This window comes from Zingiber officinale, chromosome 2A (assembly GCF_018446385.1).
Source record: "Zingiber officinale cultivar Zhangliang chromosome 2A, Zo_v1.1, whole genome shotgun sequence".
Taxonomy (NCBI): Eukaryota; Viridiplantae; Streptophyta; class Magnoliopsida; order Zingiberales; family Zingiberaceae; genus Zingiber; species Zingiber officinale.
The window spans coordinates 133,202,863-133,225,399 of NC_055988.1; the positions used below are offsets into that span (position 1 = coordinate 133,202,863).

Genomic DNA, 22,537 nt, shown 5'->3' on the forward strand with positions numbered 1-22,537 from the left:
CACAATCGTGTGAAAATTCTAGAGAAGAAGAAGAAGAAGGTCGTGTGAGGCCAACCAAGAAGAACATGAACTCGGCCGTGTGACACACATAGGCCGTGTGAACCTAGCAGAGAAGGAGACATCACCGCCTGTGCCATTTGGCATGGCCGTGTGGATCTATCCGAGAGGAGGATTTCTTGGGCAGTGTAGATCTACACAACCGTGTGGAGCATTTTGACCTGGCCGTGTCTATAAGACACGGTCGTGTCGAGGCCGTGTCAGCCACACCCCCAAGCCAAAGTTATTCTCCAACTCTTCCTAATCTTCAACCTTCCTTCTTGACCTCTCAGATCTAGATCTCTTACTCATACTTATCCATAAATCACATCTAGATTTAGATCTAGATAGCAATTCTCCTCTCTTACCTTCAAGATCTACAACCTCCTTCTCTTAAATCTTACTTCTTAAGATCTATTTTCTCAATATCTCACCTCTCCAATTAAACGTCACTTTTCCCCTCTCTGAACTTAACATCATGTCTAACCTTTTGAAAAAACTATGAAAAGGAAGTGGGGGATCAAGCCGAGAAAAAGAAATACCAAAGGAAAAGGGCAAGGAGAAAGTCATAAAAGGCAAAGGCAAACAGAGGGCACGTAACGAAGGTAATGATAATGAATTCAATATCATTTTTAGAAATGATGGCCACAAAACTAGATTTGATATTCTTGTCACGAGAAGGATTGTGTGTACACGATACATGGACCCAACTGTTTTGAATATTTTAGGAATTAGAGATGATATAGATTGGATGATTAGTTTTCTAGATTGGGATGATATTATGTACACACATCTTCCTACATATCCTCGTATTGTACTTGAATTCTTGAGCTCATTAGATGTCCACTTTCAAATGAAGATGATTATATTGGAAAAATTATCTTTAGATTAATGAATCAAGAGTTTTAGTAGACATTTAATGACTTCAACAGTTGTTTTGATTTGTCTACTAGCGGCTCTCACAAGTTTGACCCTAGATTTAATTAGAATAATTTTTGAAATTTAATCACCGGATTGGATCAACCTTATGAGCCTTCTAGAGCTAAAGCTTCCCACATGCAAAATCTCATCTTTAGATACTTACACTGAATCATGAGTAAAACTATTTTTGGTAGAGGGGAAAGTGATGGAGTCGTTAGGAAAGTGGAACTTTATACTCTTTGGCCTATGTTACATAAGGTTGATTTTGATTCCAGTTTCCATTTCTTGCAAAACCTAGTGAGAGCCGAGAAGGCATCCTCGGGATTGATTGTCTTTGGTGGCTTGATCACCTAAATAGCTATAAATCTAGATTATGATCTAAATGAGTTAGAAACCATCCATGACAATGACATGATCGATATTGATGCATGTCTTTCCATGAAGATGAATTTGTCGGGATAAGAATGGCTTTTCCTTTCCTATGAAGGATGGTTTTCCATTACCCCTTCTTTGTCCCGAGCGAACTTCTGTTCGCAACCTTGCTAATTGAGTGATCACTAATATAGATCCCGAGAATGTCCCTTCCATGTCCAGAGACACCGAGCCCCACCTTGAGCCCTCATCATCTGGATACTCGCAGCCATCTGGACATCCAGAACTTGCTAGGCACTCTTTTGCCTATGGTACGGGTCACTCCATATTTGATTTTTCTAATTTCTACGCCTCTCTAAACTCGCTTCATGAGAAGCAAGAGGCCCAATGAGTAATGTTGGAGAGCCGCTTCACTTTGTCAGATGACTAGTATAGAGAGGTGCGAGATCATTTTCAGTTCACGAGGAACTTTCAAGGTCAAGTGGCTGAGTTTGTCCAAGATTATGATACGGATCAAGCTAGAATGAGAGACTTCATAGAGGGCAAGAGTGTTACGCGTCAACAAGTTGACGCCCTCTATGAATATCATAGGATCCTAAGTGAGACTCCTGGTTTTCCTAGTTCCTCTGTTGGCCAACTGCGTAGACCTCCATTTCCCCGCCCTACTCCACCATCACCACCATATTGATTTCATCGGAACGATGGAAAGTTTAAGTGGGGGGGTTGCAACATGAAATTTTTTTTCATTTTCTTTTACATTTTCAGTTTTTGGTTATGTCTTGCATTTTTCTTTGCTTTGTTTGCTATATTTGGTTTTAACTGTCACTTGACTATCTTTTGAAGCATTGTGGCATACTGAGAACATCATTCTTCACTACTGCTAACTTGTCTACAAACAAAATTATTTACACGTTTATATCTTGATTCATAATGTTGTAGATATAATGCTAGTATGTTTAGTGTACCTCTTTTCTCTATCTTAAGTAACATGATATGAGCTAAGTATTGTATAAGAACAAACTTGAGTTTTAACTTAAGCTTAAGGATTCTATTATCACTTTACTTGAACTTGAATAGTTAACATCATTAGAATAGTCATGATTCATCATATTTGTTTAGTACTTACTTCCTATGGTGATTTCTCAAACTACATCTTGGTTACTGGATGATGCTCAAGTCATATAAGCTCATTTGGAAAAATCAAAATATCTCAACATTTGTACTTATAAGCATTTGTGTTCAAGTGTTACATCTTGCAATCACTAAATAAAAAAAATTGAATAAGGGATATAAAAAAAATAGTTATCTTGAGTGAAAACTAGCAAGTTATCCCTTTGAGACCGAGTTAGGTTATTAGGGAAATGACTCCTATGTTTCTCTTGATATCGAGCATGCCTTTGAGACCTTGGGTGGATTGAGAAATATGAACCAAGTGTGTGGCAAGTAAGTGTCTATCACCGGGAACATTAGGAACTCAATTGGATGACGACTTGAGTAGGACAAAGATTGAGACTTGAAGAGTTTGGGTCACTTATTGCACTGTGCACAAGAACCTTATGCTTATGTCATACTTGAGTTATCTCCACGATCATGCTCATCAATGGAACTTGTAGATAGAGCTAGGAAAGTGCACTAGGGATTATGATGCATTATAGAGCACATGAGTTTAGATTGCTGCATTTTGCTTGAGGACAAGCAAAATTTTTAAGTCTGGGGGTGTGATGTGCGTAAATTATATACACTTACTTAGCATGTTTTGATGCATATTCACATATTTTATGCATGCTTTGTCTATGCACTTTCATACTCTTTGTCTTACTTTCAGCATAATTACTCTTCTTTGTTCGGAGATCTGCTCTTATGTATTTTTTGTTTACCGGAGTCAAATTCGGAGAAGAAATGATATTCACGGTTGATCCAGGCAATAAGCGAAGGAAAATAGCACTGGCCATGTGAGCCACACGACCATGCCAAAGGAGCAAGGGAGAAAATAACTTTGGTCGTGTGGTACAAACAACCCATGTAGCTTTACCAGAGGAGGAGCATGACATAGCTGTGTGGATCCACACGGCCGTGTCACCCCAGCAGCGCAACCAGAACATGGCCATGTAGATCTACACGGCCCAAGCAATACTTCCACCTGGTCGTGCAACATTTCCAGAGAAGAGGCAAGCCCAAGTCGTGTGTGCAACACGGCCATGCAAGGTTTCCAAAGGCCAAGACTGGCTAGGCGGTGTGAGCCACACGGTCATGTGAGCCAGCCAGAAACAAAGCAGTACACGGCTGTGTGAGGGCCACACGGCCATGTGACCCTGGCCGAGATCAAAATTTTTGAGGTCGTGTGTATCACACGGTCGTGGCATGGGTCATGTGATGCCCGTGCCCTGCCCTATATAAGAGGGTTGTTCCTCTTTTGAGTGGGGAGGAAGGCTCTCCCTTTGGGAAGATTAAGTTTGGGGCTGATTTTCACCTTCTCAAGCCTTGATCCAGTGTTCCAAAGTCATTTCCATCTCCGATTCAACTCCAGAAGCTAAGGATTGGTTTCGAAGATCACCCATCGTCGCTAGATAAGCATTTTTATTCTCTTCTCTTGATTGGGATTGAAATATTTGTGATCTCTTTATCTTCGGATCTCTATCTTTATATTATGGAGTAGATTCATTATTCTAGGACTAAGGGAGTATTTATGGTGTGATTTGATGTAAGAATTTCATGGATATGTCATGTTCCTATCTAGATGATATTGGTGTGTTTTGTATCTATTTGATCTTATATGGATTCTTGTGTTTGGACCTAATTATATGTTTAATTGGATGTTTGTGATGCTTGTGGATCTCGTAGAGGGATTCTCTAGATCGTATGACTGAGGGGTGTCAGTGATAGGTTGTCCCATTAACGGACGTCTAGGGGGTTACCTTGAGGGGTGAAGCTAGTCTCTACAAGGAGGTAGGATAGTTGAATATGCTTAGTTCCTTCACCTCTATGTAGATTGAATGGTGATGTGTTTCTATGTTGTATGATCGAGGGACGTTGGTGACAGGTTGTCCCGCTAACAGACTTCATAGGGATTATAACTATTTAATTGATAAAAGTGTAGATCAAAGTCCCTTGTCGGTTGTCTTCTGCAAGAGAAAATCAGCAACTTCCTACAAAAGCATGTCAATTGAGGATATGAACTGGAGAACCATAATACATCAATGAAAATCACAAAGAAACTGAATTCCTAAAACACTCACAGAACCAAATACTTCATTTCCTTTCTTATTTCTATTTCTAGTTGCTTACTTGGTACATTTCTTTACCTTGTTAATTATTTAGCTAATTCTACATGAGACGTCTCTAGTGCTTATAACCAATCCCTATGGAATCGATAATTTTTTATTACTGACGACGAAACCGTGCACTTACGGTTGCGTAACAACTGGTGGTTGAGAACCAGCAAACTTGAAATGGCATTCTAAGGTTTATGGGATTACCAGTCAACTAGTAAAGTTACTAGTTCACTAGTGCAGTTGATTGGCAAAGTTACCAGTCAATTGATCCAGTTGACTGGGTAGGAGACTGAGAGCAAATAAAATATTTCCGTCCGCTCAGCTCATGAAGACCAGTCGACTGATCCATGGTGAGAAGTCGATTGGAATCAAGTCGTTAGACTATAACAGTGGAATTCCATAGAGGCCAGTCGACTGGTGATTATTGTAGTTGACTAGTGGTAGAAACACAGCTTGGATGTTTCCTCCCAAGCTATATATAATGGAACTCGGATTGGATGGCTTGGGTGATGAAATTAGAGGTGGTTAACCCCTAATAGAGTCTTCAAAGCTCAGAGCAATCGAAGAGTTCTTGATTGAGTTTGTGGTGACGTTTCTCCACCGATAAGAAGGATTGGGTCTAATCTGTTAGAGCAATCTAGGTACCTTAGATTTTGATATTTGGGCAAAGGTTTAAGTTAGATTTATTATTGTATTTGATATGCATTGTGAGTGTGCAGGATACAGGTACAACAAGGAGAGTCTAAGTGTGATCTTAGCAAAGGAGGAAAGTCCAAGGGTGAGTCTTGGCGATATAAGTCCAAGCATATAGTCTTGGCAACGTGAGTTCAAGTGTGACTTAACAATGAATAAAGTCCCGAAGGTGCGGCCTCTTGGTAAACGAAGACCCAATAATGATAAGGCCGATGGAAACTCCAAAAGGTAAAGCATGAAGGATGGAGACGCATCCAAGAGACGCGAGACTGATGGAGGAGGCTAGAAGGTTAGGTCTAGGCTGCGCGATCAAGGATGAGTGCATGGGAGACTATACTCAAGGTAAAATTCCAAGTACTATAGTAGTTACTGTAGTATTACTGTAATGTAACTATAGTGTTACTGTAGTGTTGTTGTAGTAGTCAACCAGTACTTCCATCAGTCGACTGCTATCGAGCCATTGGCATGTAACGATCAAATTCCACAGAGCATCAGTCGACTGGTGATTTTATCAGTCGACTGGTAGCGGGAAACACAGCTAGGTGTTTCCTCTTGAGCTCTATTTAAGAGAACTCGGGATGCTTGGCTAAGATTGACGAAATAGAGGTGGTTAGCCCCTATTAGTAGTCTTCCTAGCTCTTATGTGTGATCCGTGTGTACATGATTAAGGTTGTGGCGAGGTTTCTCCACCCACAAGGAGATCGTGCTAGCCAGAGGTTTTCCAAGGATTGATCCACCGACAGATTGAGGTTTCATCTATCTTACGGACACGCCATAGAGTAGGAGCAAGTTATCTCCAAACCACTTAACCAGACATGTTAAGATTTACTTGGTTTTCTTCTTTGTATTATTTAGGGTTTAGCTTATATTTCTTAGTATTTTATTTTGTATCTCCGCTACATACTAACAAGTGTAGGAGTGACGATTTGGGTGATCGGCTATTCATCCCGTCTAACCGGCATCAAGGTCCCAACATAATCCACCTACGGATTGAGAGATCGTCCACCTTACAGATAGTCGTGGAGTAAGAGCATCATCTCCGAATCACGTAAATAAACATGTTAGGATTTATTTTCTTTCTTCTTGTCTCTAGGGTTAGCTTTCATATTTGGTTGTATGTATTTCCACTAGGCTAACAAGTATAGGAAAGTGAACAAACTGGGTGACTGTGTATTCACCTCCCCCCCCCCCCTCTAGCCAGTGTTCAAGGTCTCTAACAATTGATATCAAAGTGAGGAGCACTCTTAAAGGACTAACCGCCAAAAAAAACAAGCGCTAGAGGAAGAAGGCAACTATTTTTAGAAATTGTCTGATGTCAACAAGTGGTATTGCAATGGAATCGGAAGAAGCACTAGGATGGGACATATGAATTCTACCTCCATATGAGCACGAAGACTTCGAGTATTGGAGGAAGCGCTTAGAGACATGACTCTAAATGGATTGGAACTGTTCGATAACCTTAGAGGAGCCTTTTGAAGCTCTGATTGCCAAGAAGGGAAAGCTTCTTCGACCATGGTATTGAACCAAGGAGCAAAGGGAACAATCAAAGGTAAACATGGAGGTGACAAAAATTTTGATAAATTTATTACCTCCTAATGTGCTATCTTGTGTAGGTGAGTACAAGTCCCCTCGAGACGGTCTAGTGGCTAGCGCATGAGGTGTTGCCACCATGAAGTCTGAGGTTTAAATCTCGGCATAGCCGAGGTAAATGCCTCCCTCATTCTCCAATCACTATTCTAAAGGCTAGTAGTCATACGTGATTTACCTCCTCCATGTTGCCTTGGGACGAGTTGGCAGGGGCACTGGGGGCGAGCATAGTCTCCTTTTGTCACCTTATGTAGGTGAGAACAAGTGTACTTATGAGCTATGGAGCAAAGTGATTGCTCTTCATGAAAATCCTACACAAATCCAACAAGTGGAGGAGCTCAAGAAGAAGGGCTCATTGGTCCAAGAGGAGGAGAATGATCAATCGGATGTTGAAACATGATCAACATCGGAAGAGGAAGAAGACATGGAATCATCCACATCTTCAAGGAAAGAAGTGAAATCATCCACAACTTCAAGGGAGGAAGAAGAGTCCAAGACAAGTGAAAAAGAAGTCTTGGAAGCGCAAATCTCAACTGCCTCTATCGAGAAGAGCAGGAAGAACCACATCGTGTGTTTTGAGTGTGGTAAAATGAGACAATACAGGAGTAGGTGTCCTTCTCTCAAAAAGGAAAAAGAGGTAACTCCTAAACTCAACTCAATTCATTTAAAATCTAATTTAAGTTGTTGGAAGAAGAATGAGAAGATGCACATAGTGTGCTTCACATGCTCCACGTGTGGTGAGTGGGGACACTATCACATAAAATACCCAAGGAAGGGAGCGCTCAAGAAGATGGAGCGGATGAAGCAATGGAGGAAGTGGAAGAAGCCATGTGGATTCTCATGTTAAGGGGGAGCTCTAATGGTAAGTAGAAAGGTAAACTCTCCCTTGAATTTTAATTTGAATGTTAATTCAAGTTCTAGGGATATGCATGCTAGAAATAACAATGTCGTTGATTTACCCATGCATACTTTTGAATTTAGATACCATGATAGGAATAGGGTTAACAAGGTTGATAACCCTAGGAAATTAAATCCAAATGTTAAATCGAGAAATAATATACCTAAGGACAACTTAGGTGTTAATCCCAAGAAGGAGAGACATGGTAGGTCTAGGATTGTCCATAGTTGATAAGTTGATTCTAGGGTTAGAAACCTAGAATTAGAAAATTAAATCTTGAAGTCAAGGCTTGAGGACATAGAAAAAACCCTAGAAAGATTCTATGTTGGATCTAGGAGTTTGGATTTAGTATTGGGTAGTCAAAGATCCAATGGTGATGAATCCAGTTCAGGATACCAATCTTCATTAAACAAGCGTAAAGGGAAATTACCCATGGAGCATTTTGGTGGAAATGCAATAGCAAAGTCAACGAAAGCCAAGGAAAAGTCATATGCAATGGTTGCGTATAACTATAGCAAGGAGAAGTTATTCGAGGATAAGAATCCAAGGATAATTCAAACAAGGACAAATCATCCAAGATTGAGGATAAGAAGAAATTAACTAAAGGCAAGGTCTCTAAAGTTAATAGAGTAAAGTGGTTAGGTCAATTGTCACCCGAGGTGCATCATAGTGGTCTAGCCATAATAGATGAGTCACCTAGGAAGCTAGCTAGGGTTAGGAACTCTAGGGGGAGCTCAAAGAGTCAATTTGGAACCCATGGTTAATGAATCTCAAGTGGACCTTGCTTGGGATTGTAGATGGGTCATAAAATGTGCTAAGGGTTTAAAGATGGACTTGACTCTCTAACATAGTTGGTTGGCACAATTGGGATAAAATTCATGCATAAAAAATATGAACTGGGATTCATATTGTATGAAAATTAGTTTTAGATGTATAGATGTCACATAAACCCATGCTAGTAATGCATTATGGTTTAGTATCGGTAGATACATCAAGAGAAAGTCAAAACTAGAACTTGAGATTAAGGTTCAATTGAACCATTTAGATAGTTATGAATTTTATATCTATCTTGGGATCCTTGATAAATTAATTTTTAATTATATTTTTTTTCCAAGTAGACAATAGTAAAATAGACTTCTCCACCAAATTTGAAAATTTTTTGGAGATCTGTAGAATTTCTGATGTATTTCTAAAATTAGGTTCAGAAATTGATTTAGACTAAAATTTTTGTGTCAATCAACTGCTATCAGAAATTAGTCGACTATTAATAGTATTCATCGAATACAAAATGACTCTATGAGATTGATTTGACTATGGCAGTTCACTAGGGACTAGAGTAGTCGACTGAGACAGCCTAAAACTATTTTCATCACTAAAAGGATGATATACATGTATGCAATCATATGAGGGATTAATACATGATGATTATGGACATTAGGGGTATAAGAGTCCAATAATTGGGATATTGTTGGAACTCTTTTTGATGTATGACAGAGGGGGAGAAGTTTAGGTTTAAGTGGGAATCCTAAATACCTTTGTAAGGAATCCTATCTCAAGGGAGAGCTTAGGTGAAGGGGAAGCCAAGGATTATGTTCCATTGCATATGCATGAATAGATTGCATATTTATTTACTTATGTATTTTATTATTTGTTTCCCTAACTTAAACGATTGTCAAACATTAAAAATGAGGAGATTGTTGGAGTAATCGATGTACCCTTACATTTTTATGTTTAGGTAAAGGGTTTAAGTTATGATTTGCATCAGTATTTGATATGCGCTGTTGAGTATGCAAGTGATAAGTGCAAAGGAAAGTCAAAGTGTGATCTTGGAAAAGCTGAAGTCCAAGCATGGGAGTCTTAGTAGAGTAAGTCCAAGCTTGAGATTTGGTCGTGTACGTCCAAGTGTGACTTGGCAAAGGAAGACCTAACAACAAGGACAAGGATAAAGAAAACTCTTGAAGGAAAGACATGAAGGATGGGGAAGCATTTGAGGGACGTAAGGCTGATGGAAAAGGCTAGAAGGCAATATCAAGGTTGTATTGGCAAAGGAAGATCCGACAACAGGGACAAGGTTGAAGGATGCTCTTGAAGGCAATGCGTGAAACATGGGGAAGCATATGAGAGACACAAGGTTGATGGAGGAATCTAAAAGGCAAGCTCAAGGTTGTACGGGCGAGGATGAATGCATGAGTGATTGTACTCGGGGGTAAAACTCTAAGTTAGGGCCAGTCAACAGGTATATGTCTCAGTCGACTGGTGGTTGAGAACCAGCAAACCCAGAATGGAATTCCAGGGTTTGTGAGGTTACTAGTCGACTGATAAAGTTACCAGTCGACTAGTGTAGTTGACTAATAAAGTTACCAGTCAACTGGTCCAGTTGACTAGGCAGCCCATGAAGACCAATTGACTGATCAATGGTGAGCAGTAAACTGGAATCGAGTCATTAGGTTGTAACGATCGAATTCCACAGAGGTCAGTCGACTGGTAAGTATTGCAATCGACTAGTGGCGGAAACACAACTTGGGTGTTTCCTCCCAAGCTCTATATAATAGAACTCAAATTGGTTGGCTTGGGTGACGAAATTAGAAATGGTTAATCCCTAATAGAGTCTTCAAAGCTCAATGCAATTCAAGAGTTCTTGATCGAGTTTGTGGTGAGGTTTCTCCACCGACAAAAAGGATTGAGCTAGCTGGAGTTCTAGGGACTAATCCATCGACGAATTGAGGGATCATCCACCTTATGGACAACCATGGAGTAGGAGCATCATCTTTGAACCACGTAAACAAACGTAGGGTTTGTTTTCTTTCTTCTTATCTCTAGGGTTAGCTTTCATATTTGGTTTTGTATATTTTCGTTACGCTAACAAGTATAGGAAAATGAACGAAGTGGGTGACCGTCTATTCCCCTCCCCCCTCCCCCAGCCATCGATTGAGGCCCCATCACCTGTCACCAGCATGGAGCATACATGTGGGTGGATATACATCTCTTGCTCTATCTCTTGATCTAGCTTGGCTCACTCCTAAGTAGAATGCACATACTCTTGATGGAAAGAACAAAAAGTATATGATTGAGGCAGATAAGGTCCCCTCTCTGATCTAGGTGACCTTCAAAGGATTCGGTGCTAGTCACAAATCTACAATACTCTCTCCTTGGACACCTTCAAAAGGTGTAGTGCAAATAGGACTGATGTGGCTCGACCATGGTGGAAATCGATGCTATGATCATTACTCTACATTTTCCAGATGGTGGGTAGAGCTTCGTTATTCCTATCTAACCTTTTGGGCTTCCATCACATTGATGTATTTCATTGTTCCGTCAAACAACTCATCAAAATCTCGAGGCAGTCTCATAGCAAATGACCATAAGCCTTCGGAGAAGGCTCCAATCAAAACTTCTGAAGCAACCGGGAAGACCTCCAAGCTTACCTGATTAAACTGTTGTATGTACTCCCGTAGGGATTCCCATCTTTTCTGCTTTATACTAAATAAGGTGAGGGTGTTTGTGAGTACCTTTTGTAGCTAGAGAAGTGATGTAGGACTAAAGATGAGAAGTTCTCAAATGACTAGATGGAGTTGAGCTTTAGCAGGTTGAATCACTGTTAAGTGAGCCTGACCAGGGTAGTTAGAAAGGCTCAACCCTTAGACTATCCAGATATTGATATAAGAGGGTTGCATTCTCGAATTGACACAAATGGCCCTCTAGATCCATTGTGTTTATGTACACTCCAACTTGTGGTGGCTGGAAGTTGGCCCGTAGATCTTTCGGCAAGATCGCAGGGGAAAACGATACTCCCTTCCCGTGCATGGCTACTTTCTCTAAGGGTGGTTTCATGGGGCTTTTGTGACTTCTTTTGTAGTTGGAAGGTGTCGCCTCTTCTTGTGAGCTCTAAGCAGTCGACTCCGGGAGAGAAATCGGTGGCCGGTGTCTCTACCTCCACTTCCGTCGACAATGACACTCGGTATTGTTGAAACACTTCCTATAAGATGGTTATGATTTATTGTGTAAGCTGCCCCAACGAGATGGGATTAACCGTCATCTCCAAGAGCACCCTTGCAAAGAGTAATCTTCTTCCCTCTAAGATTTCTACCTTTTCCTCTATTGGAGTCCTCCTAGTGCAATCCATCATGAACGTCGTTGCTTTAAGTTTCTGATAGATGGCGCTAAAAAAATGTGGTTGCTCTCTTCCTCTATTTGTCGCTGCCTCCTCGTGGGTGTCAGCCGCTAGAGTCGATCGAAAGGGAATAAATGTGTGTTCTCTACGAGCGCGCGCGCACATATCTTTTCTTCAAAACCACATACCTTTTGTACTATGGCGATCCGAGCTCCCTTGTGGGCCGCAAGGCTTCACTACACTTGGGCCAAGCTACAAGATGCATCAACCATAGGGCAACAACATCACCTCCACGCTATCACTGTCACTGCCATGCCACCTGAGTTATACTATTGGTTGTCGCCTGCTCATGTCAGGTGACAATTATTAACGGTTGTTGAATTGTCAATCGATTGTGTCAAGAAGTGTTGGGTGTGGTCTCCCATAGCCAAGTGAGGGGGGCATGAGTCCGCTCCTCTAGGAGGGGTCATATGGGACAAGCTAGGATGTTCCAATGGTGCGAGGCAAAGTGAGGTGTTCCCATGGTGCGCAGGCAAAGTAGGGATGTCCTAGTTAAGGATGTTCCCATGGTACGTTGGTGAAGCGGAGATATTCTCAATCAAAGATGTATCCATGGTACGTAGGTAAAATAGGGATGTTCTCGATCGAGTATGTTCCCATGGTGGCAAGTGAAGTGGGAATGATTTCGACCAGAGATGTTCCCCTGGTGTGGAAGCAAAGCAAGGATGTTCCCAATTAGAAATGGTCTCACAGTACGCAGACGAAGCAGGGTTGTTGCCGATAGAGAATGTTGCCATGGTGCATGGTCAAACCAAGAATGTTCCCCGATCGAGGATGTTCTCATAATGCATGGCATTACTAACCAAGGCTCAAGATCAACTAGTAGGACAAAACCAGATGCGATTGTAGGGAAAAGCCAAGGCGTAGAAGCCTAAGGGTTAACCTAACAAAAAGCAAGGTCAGTGATATATCAATGCAGTGGTCAAATTGCAAACGGTTGCAAGGAGAAAGCTTATAGGCTGGCATGGGTAAAAGATGACGTTGAAGCCAATATAGCTGGAGCCACAAGCATAAGAGAAAAATAATAGGCATGGAAGCAGTAAGACCGACTGGTTGAACGTCAAAATCAACACAACCTAAACCATAAAAGGTTGCAGAGCGAAATGCTAAAGACTGGAAGCTGGAAGATAAACCTAGCTCTGAAGGTGGACATCAATAGGTTGCACAGAAAAATTCTAAACCATAGGAATCAGAAGACTGACTTGGCCGAAAGCCAAGGTCAAGGTCGTCATGACCTCAATCGTACATGGTGGCAGGAGAAAACTAGTCTTATATTGTTACATAAAGGCCTGAAAGCTGAACTTGCCAAAAAACAAACTAGACATTAAAAGCAGATAAGATGAACTTAACTTATGATTTATTTTACCTACATAACTAGTTACTATGTTGACTGTGTCAATTTATTGATTTTTTGTGCTCGATCAAGGATGGATGTGTGTATAATAAACAATCTCCCATAATGATTTTGCAACTCAGGATCCGTACGAACTCAATAGCAAGCACCTCAGAAAACACAAGATGTACCATGTTTACAAAACGATCCCATGATCAAGTATGCCTACCAGTAATGTTTACAAAATTATCAAAAACATAGTACCACTAGGGTAGTATAGCTAGTGAAATTGGGAGAATAGAGGATATGATTCATATGACACGACCAATAAATTAGAGCACTGAGGCCTACAATATGTTACGCTAAGCATACAATTCACTTGTTCTAGCAGCAATAACTCAAAAGCGATCAGCTTGGACAAGGTTAAGAGATGTCTTCTATTACCCCTTTTCCATCGGCAGTATCAAAATAGAAGAAGTTTTTGAGAGGATCACCTTTGCCTGATATTGCCTTAATCACTTCCTAGTAACAACAGAAGGAAACAACTCAGTTTAATTTTTATGCATATATAATGGAAAAGGTTAAATAATATCTAAATATGGAACACTTAGAATAGCACATGCAAATGCGGTGACGCAATCATATACTTGATATGCTTCCTAAAATCTCACAAATCCATAAAAATAAATAAATAAATAAATAAATAAATAAATAAAAATAAAAACAAAGAAAAAAGTTGATTAAAAATAAAATTAATACAACAACAAAGTCTTTATCCTATTAAGTGAGGTCGGCTATACGGATCCTCTTACACCATTAGACTCGATCCTCTACAATAATCTCATTTACAATTAAATAAATTTTATCTTATTTTATCGTTATTAATAAGTCTTCTTTAATCTCCCCCTCTATTAGTATGCATATTTGTCATGATCTCACATCGCTTAACTAGAACCTTTATTGGCTTACGTACATGTCCATATCATCTTAAACATATCTCTCTCTCTAATGTTCTCGTTCCTTATCCTATCCATTATCATATATCCGCACATTCACCTTAACATCCTTATCTCCAAGACTGTTATCTTTTGCTCGCTTCATAATTCAGCATTTGACTTCATATAACATAACAAGTCTAACCATCGTTGATGAAATACTATTGAAGATTACTTGAATCATGTCTTATTAATAAGTTATGAAACCATCTTGTAAGACAAGAATTGACCCCAAAAAAAAAAGTTAGGAAATAAATAAATATTGTTCACAAATAAATTAGAGAAAAAGTAAATTCTGAAGATATAAATTGTTTGGGTTATAATTTACTTTTATTTTTTAGCTTGTAAATATGCTGGGCTAATTGTGGTTAGAATTAAATTAGGATAAACAGTAGTAACTAGGTGGTCTTTATAGTTGAACTGATATATGAAGATGTTTTGCTTGGATCTGATTTAGGCTCGTTTAAGGTGGACAATGATTTGTGCTCACATTGATCTAAAATGGGGCTCAAATCAGACTAAACTTGATGATGCTATGGTTCAGACAGTGCAAAATCAGCCTAAAGCACAACGTTGAGTTTACAGGCCCCTTCCCATCAAGCACACAAGAGCTTCCCCTTTGCCCATGTTTTCTTGACCACACCTCCAGCCTAGTATCCATGTCTCTCTAACTTGCATGCTGCCTACTCTTCCCTTGTCATCTGTTCAGTCATAAGTTACCGCAAGCAGTGGCCCACATGTAACAAGATCCTTTTTCCTTAAGGAAAAAAAACCAGCCTCGTCTCCTCTCACATCTGATCAGAGCAACCTTGGGAATTCAAGTCTACTCTTGGATTCTCGCTGCACATTATTGGTAGAAGAGTGAGCTCTTGTACCTGCCAAGGTATTTTCTTGTGTTGCCCCTATAAAATATTGCTTCCCCGTTGTTCTTTATGAACAGTAGCCCTCTGGTAAGTGAATTTAGTCTGTGGCAAATAGGAGTGAGAGGTCCTTCTAACTACAACAGCCTATTCAGCAATATATTAAGGAATCACTAGATTTCTCTTCTCAATTGCTTGAATCAAGTTGAGTCATAACTGGGGAAAGAAAATATAGAACTTAAATCTAGAATTACAAACGGAAGACTAGTAGTTATGGATTTAGTAAGTGAGCAGTGAGCTGCCCTTTGATCCACCAGTTGGACCAAAAAAACCTAAGCATCTCTCTGGGTCAGGATCAGGTTAGTTTATAGATTGGTTCATAGATTGGATATGCGAAAAAAAAAAAAGGTAAAAACCAATTCAAGCATCAGATTATTTGAAAATCAGCAGATAGGAACAATTAGAAGATACATGTCAATTTCTCATATGCTTTTGAAATGTCAAATTTATTCATTTGCAGTTTCAAATAATTAAATTTATGATAAAAAAAAATTCATGTTTTACCCTACCCTAATAATAAATACAACCCAAAGAACTTCTAAAATCTTCCATTTCAAGTATAATTGCAAGTTGATTAATCTAATTTTATACCAATCTTTTTTGAGACATACTAGTAAATTAATTTTTTTATATTTATTTATATTTAACTACGTACTAATAGTTTTTATAGTGATATGGAGCTCATCTCATATGATTTCCTGTTTAATTTTCACAACTGTATATCAAATTATAATGCAGCAAAAAATTGTGTTTCTTTGTGAAGTGGAATTTATTTATCTCATGAAGATGGATCGGACTTCATAGAATGTTATTTTATTTATAAAATAAAATAAAGGATAATCAACTGAAGCATAATAAACTAATAGAAAATTACAGCTTAAAAAAACTCAATGCACCTGGCCGAGAATTCCACCAAGTATAGCACATATAGGTGGGTGTAATTTACTCCCTGCGTGTAGTATTCTCTCAAAGAGTTTTTCTGGCACATGTGACTCATTCAAGGACTACAAAGCAATCAAAAAAAAGGAAATCAAACAAATGTTCCAGAATTTGTACATGCCTAAAATTAAGACAAGGCTACCTGAGCATCACATAGTTCTTTCCTCAGCTTCAGAATAGAAGGAAAATCAGAACTAGATAATTTACCAGGAGTACGCCCTTCAGATAATTCAAACCTTTCTATGACTACATGACAAAAAAAATAATAATAATATTTGACTTATTTGTAGAAAAAAAACAGAAACAGGATGAAATCTGAACTTTTTTAAAAACTTGTGGTCATCAGACAAACCTCTCAAAGCAAAGTACAATTTGCTCATTTTCCTAGGAAGATTCCGCCACGGTGTTGATATTGCTTCCTGCAATTGGTGTTGCAATTTTTCAGATGAAATTTTTTTAGACATGCATAAAGATGAGCAAAACAGCAGATAAGCTTTAAAGCATGACAAAGTTTAAAGCATATGATAAGCCTTTTTGGTGAATATTATTTCCAATTTATATTGTGTTAATTAATGAATTTTAATTAGATTAAATATGTAACTTGAATTGTGAAATTAAACTTCAAAAAGATTTTGAGACAAATAGAATAAAAGTCGTCCAAGTGAAACATAATTGAATTATTACAATAGATGGACAAGAAATCCCTATGAGTTCAGATGTTTCAAACCTACCATCCAGCAAGGGCATACTAATGAAGATATAATTAATACAATAAGGAATAACAAGAGATTCTTGGGTGACTAATGTGTCTTTCTTAGGCTGAAATAGGTTCTATAAATTTGTGGTACAAACCATCTAGAGAAAGCTTTATGGAATTACTAAAATGGACAAAATAAGCAAAATAGCAAATACTTGAAAATATTTTACGAGTAACTAGGTGGTTCTAGTAAAATGAGAAAAAATAGTTTGATATGAACATGTCCAAATTGGATCAATAGAGCTTATAGCTAGAAAGGAAAGTTAAATTTATTAGAGTGGAAACTGTAAAGGGTAGAGACGTCAACAAAAATATTAGTCGACATAATAAAAATAATTTAATTAATTGATATATTATTGATATTGCCTAAAATGGAATGTTGACTCTAAATAGTTGACACTTGTTAATAGTGATGACGCTGATATTAATGACCTAGAAAGTATATTAGAGTATAACTCACATAAAGACTACACAAAATGATTGCTAAAGAAATCTAATTAAGAATCTAATCTAATGAAGAAAATTAGTCTATGACAATATATTACAACAAAAATTCATACATTTCATGTATAAAAGATGATTTAACTTTAAATATTACTATTGATATTGTGTGGCATTGAGCTCAATAGAGGCATAAACAGTTGGGATTCTTGATGATGGACAATATTAGAGTATAATGTTAGTGCAATCAGTTCTTATATGATATTTGGACAGATAGTTTAAGTTAGAATCATATTTGCATCCTACATGCGTATCAAATCATGCAAGACTTAATCGAGATACACTTAGAGGCTTAGCATAGCCAAGTGTATTGATAACTCAATGACTCAAGGTCCATGGAGGTGGTTCATGGAGATCAATGAGGATGACATGGAGCATCCAAAAGACCGAAAGACAGAGTATCGAAGTGTCGCTAAGTCGGAGGAGGCAGACGTAGGTGAAAGCGTGCAGGATGACACATGGATTGAGCTAATGGCTCAGGTGCATCTGAGGATGAGTAGAGTGACAAGAGATAGCCTCAAGACAAAGATACTACTCCTTGGTGAATTGAGAGTTGAGAGAACATGTACTTAGGAGAGGCCAGCTGTCAACCTAGTCAAACTCAACCATAAGAATGGTTGCAGCAAATGGATGAATCGACTAGAAGGTGCCTTCAATCGACTGGTGGTTGAATCGACTGAGTAGTTGACTCAAGTATTCAATCAACTAATGGTGAGTCCACCAGGCAGTAGACTTAAGCTAATTGAACAAAATGTTTCTGTTTGTTGTTGAGTTGTCTGGACAGTCGAGCTAATCAAGGATCAATTGATGATTAACGAATAGAATATTTCTGTCGTGGCTAATTTAATAGACAACCAAATTATTAGGGACTAGTCAACTGATGACCAAATTCAATCAATCAACAATCGTTATAGTAGAAAAGTTAAAGAGAGACATTGATCAGAAAAAGTTGTGCAATACCACTCTGATGGCTCAACGGCTATGTGCATCAGTTGACTAATGGAGCATTCCAACTAACTAATCAACGTTGGCACAGCAAGCCCATCTTGAACAAAGTGAAACTTGATGAAGGCTTATAAAAGGGAGGATTGGAGGAGACTTGAAGGACAACATTCTCAAATACAAAGTGTTAATGCCCTAAGTCTAATTATGCACTTCTTCAGACTCTTGAGCTTCATTTGTATTCATCCAAAAAGCTTGCAAGAGGTTTCTCCGCCTTTAGAATTTGTTCAAGAAGCAGCAAACATAGTGCTTATTCAGGAGTGACCCACTATCATATCCTAGGCCGTGAAGTTGGAGCCCAAAGACTCTTGAACCACATTAAATCGATGTGTTAGCTTTTCTTTCTCGCTTGTCTTACTTCAACTATAATTTGTTTCAATTGACCTTGCTAGCTCCTTTGACCTCTCCATACCAATCCTAGTAAGTGGCATCAGACCAAGGATGGTTCCAAAGAACTAACCGCCAACTAAAAAAATGGCAAATTTCAAATCCCAAAGCTTGAGGGGAACTTTAACTTGTGGAAGAGAAAGATGGCATCCTACTTTTGTCTCCATGTCAATTGTCAGAGAGGAAGAGTATGAATTTCCTCTTGATAATAATAATGGTAACATGTAGTTATTGTATAGGTTGGCAAAGAAGCAAAGAGAAGTGGTTGTTGAGGATATAAAAGTCAAATTGGCCCTTGAGAATGCTCTATTCGACCAAAAAATTAACAAGATTAGGAGATACTCACGCAATAAAGAACAATGGGAAAAGGTGATTGTAGTGTCCGAAACCGCTTATTTAATTAAGGATATTTATTGGATTAAATTATAATTTAATTAGAATTCGGATTCATTTAATTAAGAGGATTTACTGGATTAATTACAATTTAAGTAGATTTCGAATTTATTTAATTAAAGTTATTTATTAAATTAATTATATTTAATTAGAATTCAGATTTAATTTATTAATTTAAATATATAGATTTAGTTATATTTAATTAATTAGTTAGCTTACATTTATGGAATTTAATTTGATCAATTTTATTAAGGAAATTGTTGGATATAAATATTTATTTTATACCCAAATATGTATATAAAATTTTATAGCCATACATAATAATATTAAATATATAATTAAATAAAAATAAGAAAAAAAATATAAGTTTAATATATTATATATATAACGTGTAACATGTAAAATGTATATATAATAACTAAGAAACTATAATATTATATGAATTATATATATATATATATATGTGCAATTTAATTCAATATCAAATTGACAATTTAGTATGCATATAAAATTTTATATAACCATGGATATAGATTTCTATTTTAGACTTAGTATTAAATTTTATAAAAATAATATAAATGACTTAGCATTTATAAATCTATAACTTATGAATTTTATATATGTGGATATATATGGAATTATATAATCATGGATATAGGTTTCTATTTAGAATTAGTATTAAGTTTTATAAAAATAATATATGGGACTTAGCATTTATAAAATTTATCTAGTATTAACAAAAAATATACGAACTTATATGTGACTCACGTGTATATAAATAATCTATAAAATATATATGTCGTAGATAATAACTAAGAACTACAATATTATCACATACAAATTATATATGTATATAAAAAATTCAAATAATTATGAAAATGGATAAAGGATAGGGACAAAGGTTTAGTAGATAAAAATCTAGACCAAGTCCTAAAGCCTCCACCTTATATAAAACCCTCACCTAAAACACCACTTGTTCTTCTTGTTGCCACCGGCCCTAAGTAGATTTCGCCATCCTTTGTTTCTCCACCGGTGCTAGAGTTTCAAGGGAAGACAAAGAGTAATAGCTAAGTACTTAAGGCATGTTCTCAACCATGTTATTGTTTTATTTAGCTTCTATGTCTTGTGAAGTTTCAGATTTATAGTTGTTAGATTTGGTTCTGTTATGGTGTAAATTAGCCTCTATAGGTGAACGAATTTCACTTCGATGTTTTTAACATAGGAAATTTAGTTAGCTTTCATTATTAATTTACAGAACCCTTTTTGGATCAAAGATGAATTTCATATGATTTTTATACCACTGACTGACGAATCTGGAATTATGTTATGACCCTGCTGCTTTTGGTTCTATTGTGGTATAAATTAGCCTCAATAGCTGAACGAAATTTTTCTTCTGCTGAAATGTAGGAAATTTAGTTAGCTTTCATTACCAATTTATAGAACCATTTTCAGATCAAAGATGAATTTTATATGATTTTTATACCACTGACTAACGAATATGGAATTATGCTGTGACCCTGCTGCTTTTGGTTCTGTTATGGTATAAATTAGCCTTAATGGGTGAACGAATTTCCCTTCGGTGTCTTCTGTTGAAATGTAGGAAATTTAGTTAGCTTTCATTACCAACTTACAAAACCCTTTTCGGATCAAAGATGAATTTCATATGATTTTTATACCACTGACTGATGAATCTGGAATTATGCTATGACCTTGCTACTTTTGGTTCTGTTGTGATGAGTTTTAAATTCTATTTTAGAGCTTTAGTCATCATAATCTTGCTCAACGAGTTGTTTCATATTTTATTAATTGCATACCTTAGGAACTAGAGAACTATGTATGCTTAAAATAAGTTGAAGACCTTGCAAGTTTCGGACATGATAAATGTAAGTTTAAATTCTGTTTTAAGAGATGAATATGAATGTTGCATTACAATTTGGGGTCATGCTTCTAGTTGCTTTCCATTAGAAGATAGGAAACTTTCCTATGCTGAAATCACCTTACAAAACTAGTAAATTTCAGTTTACTAAGAGTAGTTTTTAAATTCTGTTTTCAAGGTCATATTCATAATGATGCCGCCCTACGATTTCTTCATGTTTCCTCATATCATGTTTTATATTAGTTCCTCAGTTTCATGTATGTTTAGGTACCTTAAATGAGTTCATGATTTTGATTTATGTTCTACTTATCATGATGACTATGTATCTATGCTACGTCTAGGTTTCGGATCTCTGGATTAAGTAAGTTCAAGTTGCTTCTTGCTCCACATCATGATAGTTTAGTAGGCTATATGTAAAATTGCATGCTTGCGTCTAAGATCATGTTCATGTTCTTCTTATGTCTTATTATGATACCTTAATATGATCTACGTTTAGGTGGATGTTATGTTTCCTTTTTCAACTTATCATGATAATGAAAATTACTCAATGAAAATATCGTGAGGGAAAAGACCTTAGAGGGAGCCCGTTTATCGAAAAAGGACCCAGAGGGAGCTCATTTATGGGAAAAGGCTCAGAGGGAGTCCGTTTACAGGAAAAGGCTCTAGAAAGAGCCCAATATCGGGTAAGTTGACTGTAACAAAGTAATAATGATAATAATAAAGATGAAGATACCGTGAGGGAAAAGGCCCCAGAGGGAGCCCGTTTATGGGAAAAGACCCTAGAGGGAGTCCGTTTATGGGAAAAGACCCTAGAGGGAGTCCGTTTACGGGAAAAGGCTGGAGCCCGTTTACAGGAAAAGGCCCCAGAGGGAGCCCAATATCGGGTAAGTCGACTGTGACAAAATGATGAGGATTTGATGGGAATACTGTGAGGGAAAAGGCCCCATAGAGATCTCGTTTACGAGATAGGGCCGCAGAGGGAGCCCAATATCGGTTTCCATGTTAGGCTATGAATAAGTTAGGTTCATGATATGCTAAGTTCATATTCATGTTAATATGTTAAGTTCATGATAGGCTATGTATAAGTTCATGTTATGTTACAAATATGTTAATTTCATGATATGCTATGTATAAGTTCATATTATGTTATGAATACGTTAAGTCCATGATATGCTATGAATATATTAAGTTCATGATATGCTATAAATATGTTAAGTTCATGATATGCTATGTCCATGCTCATGTATGCCCATGTATATGCTCATGATCAAGTCTATCATTATACTTGGGTCATTTACCATACTTAGGTTTATGCTCTCATGCTTATGTGCATACGTTCATAGTATGTTAGTAAGGAGATCCCAAGTTACCTTGTATGTGGTTGAACATGCTGAGTCTCTTGACTCACAGATTATAACCTTTTTTCAGACAATGAGGCGAACGAGACAGGAGGCATTGACCAATCAACTTGAAATAAGGACAGT

General features: G+C 37.6%; 1 protein-coding gene across 1 annotated transcript in view; it reads right to left on the reverse strand.

Moving 5' to 3' along the window:
• Positions 1-13,471: 13,471 nt before the first annotated feature.
• The window catches only part of LOC122042359 (SUMO-activating enzyme subunit 1B-1-like), a 56,471-nt gene continuing 47,405 nt past the window's right edge, over positions 13,472-22,537 (reverse strand). The window contains exons 7-10 of the mRNA XM_042602421.1: positions 16,490-16,556; positions 16,280-16,383; positions 16,095-16,202; positions 13,472-13,805 (exon numbers count right to left, since the gene is read on the reverse strand). Of these exons, the coding sequence (XP_042458355.1) occupies positions 13,707-13,805; positions 16,095-16,202; positions 16,280-16,383; positions 16,490-16,556 (378 nt within the window). The 3' untranslated portion in view covers positions 13,472-13,706. The remainder of the gene's footprint in view (positions 13,806-16,094; positions 16,203-16,279; positions 16,384-16,489; positions 16,557-22,537) is intronic.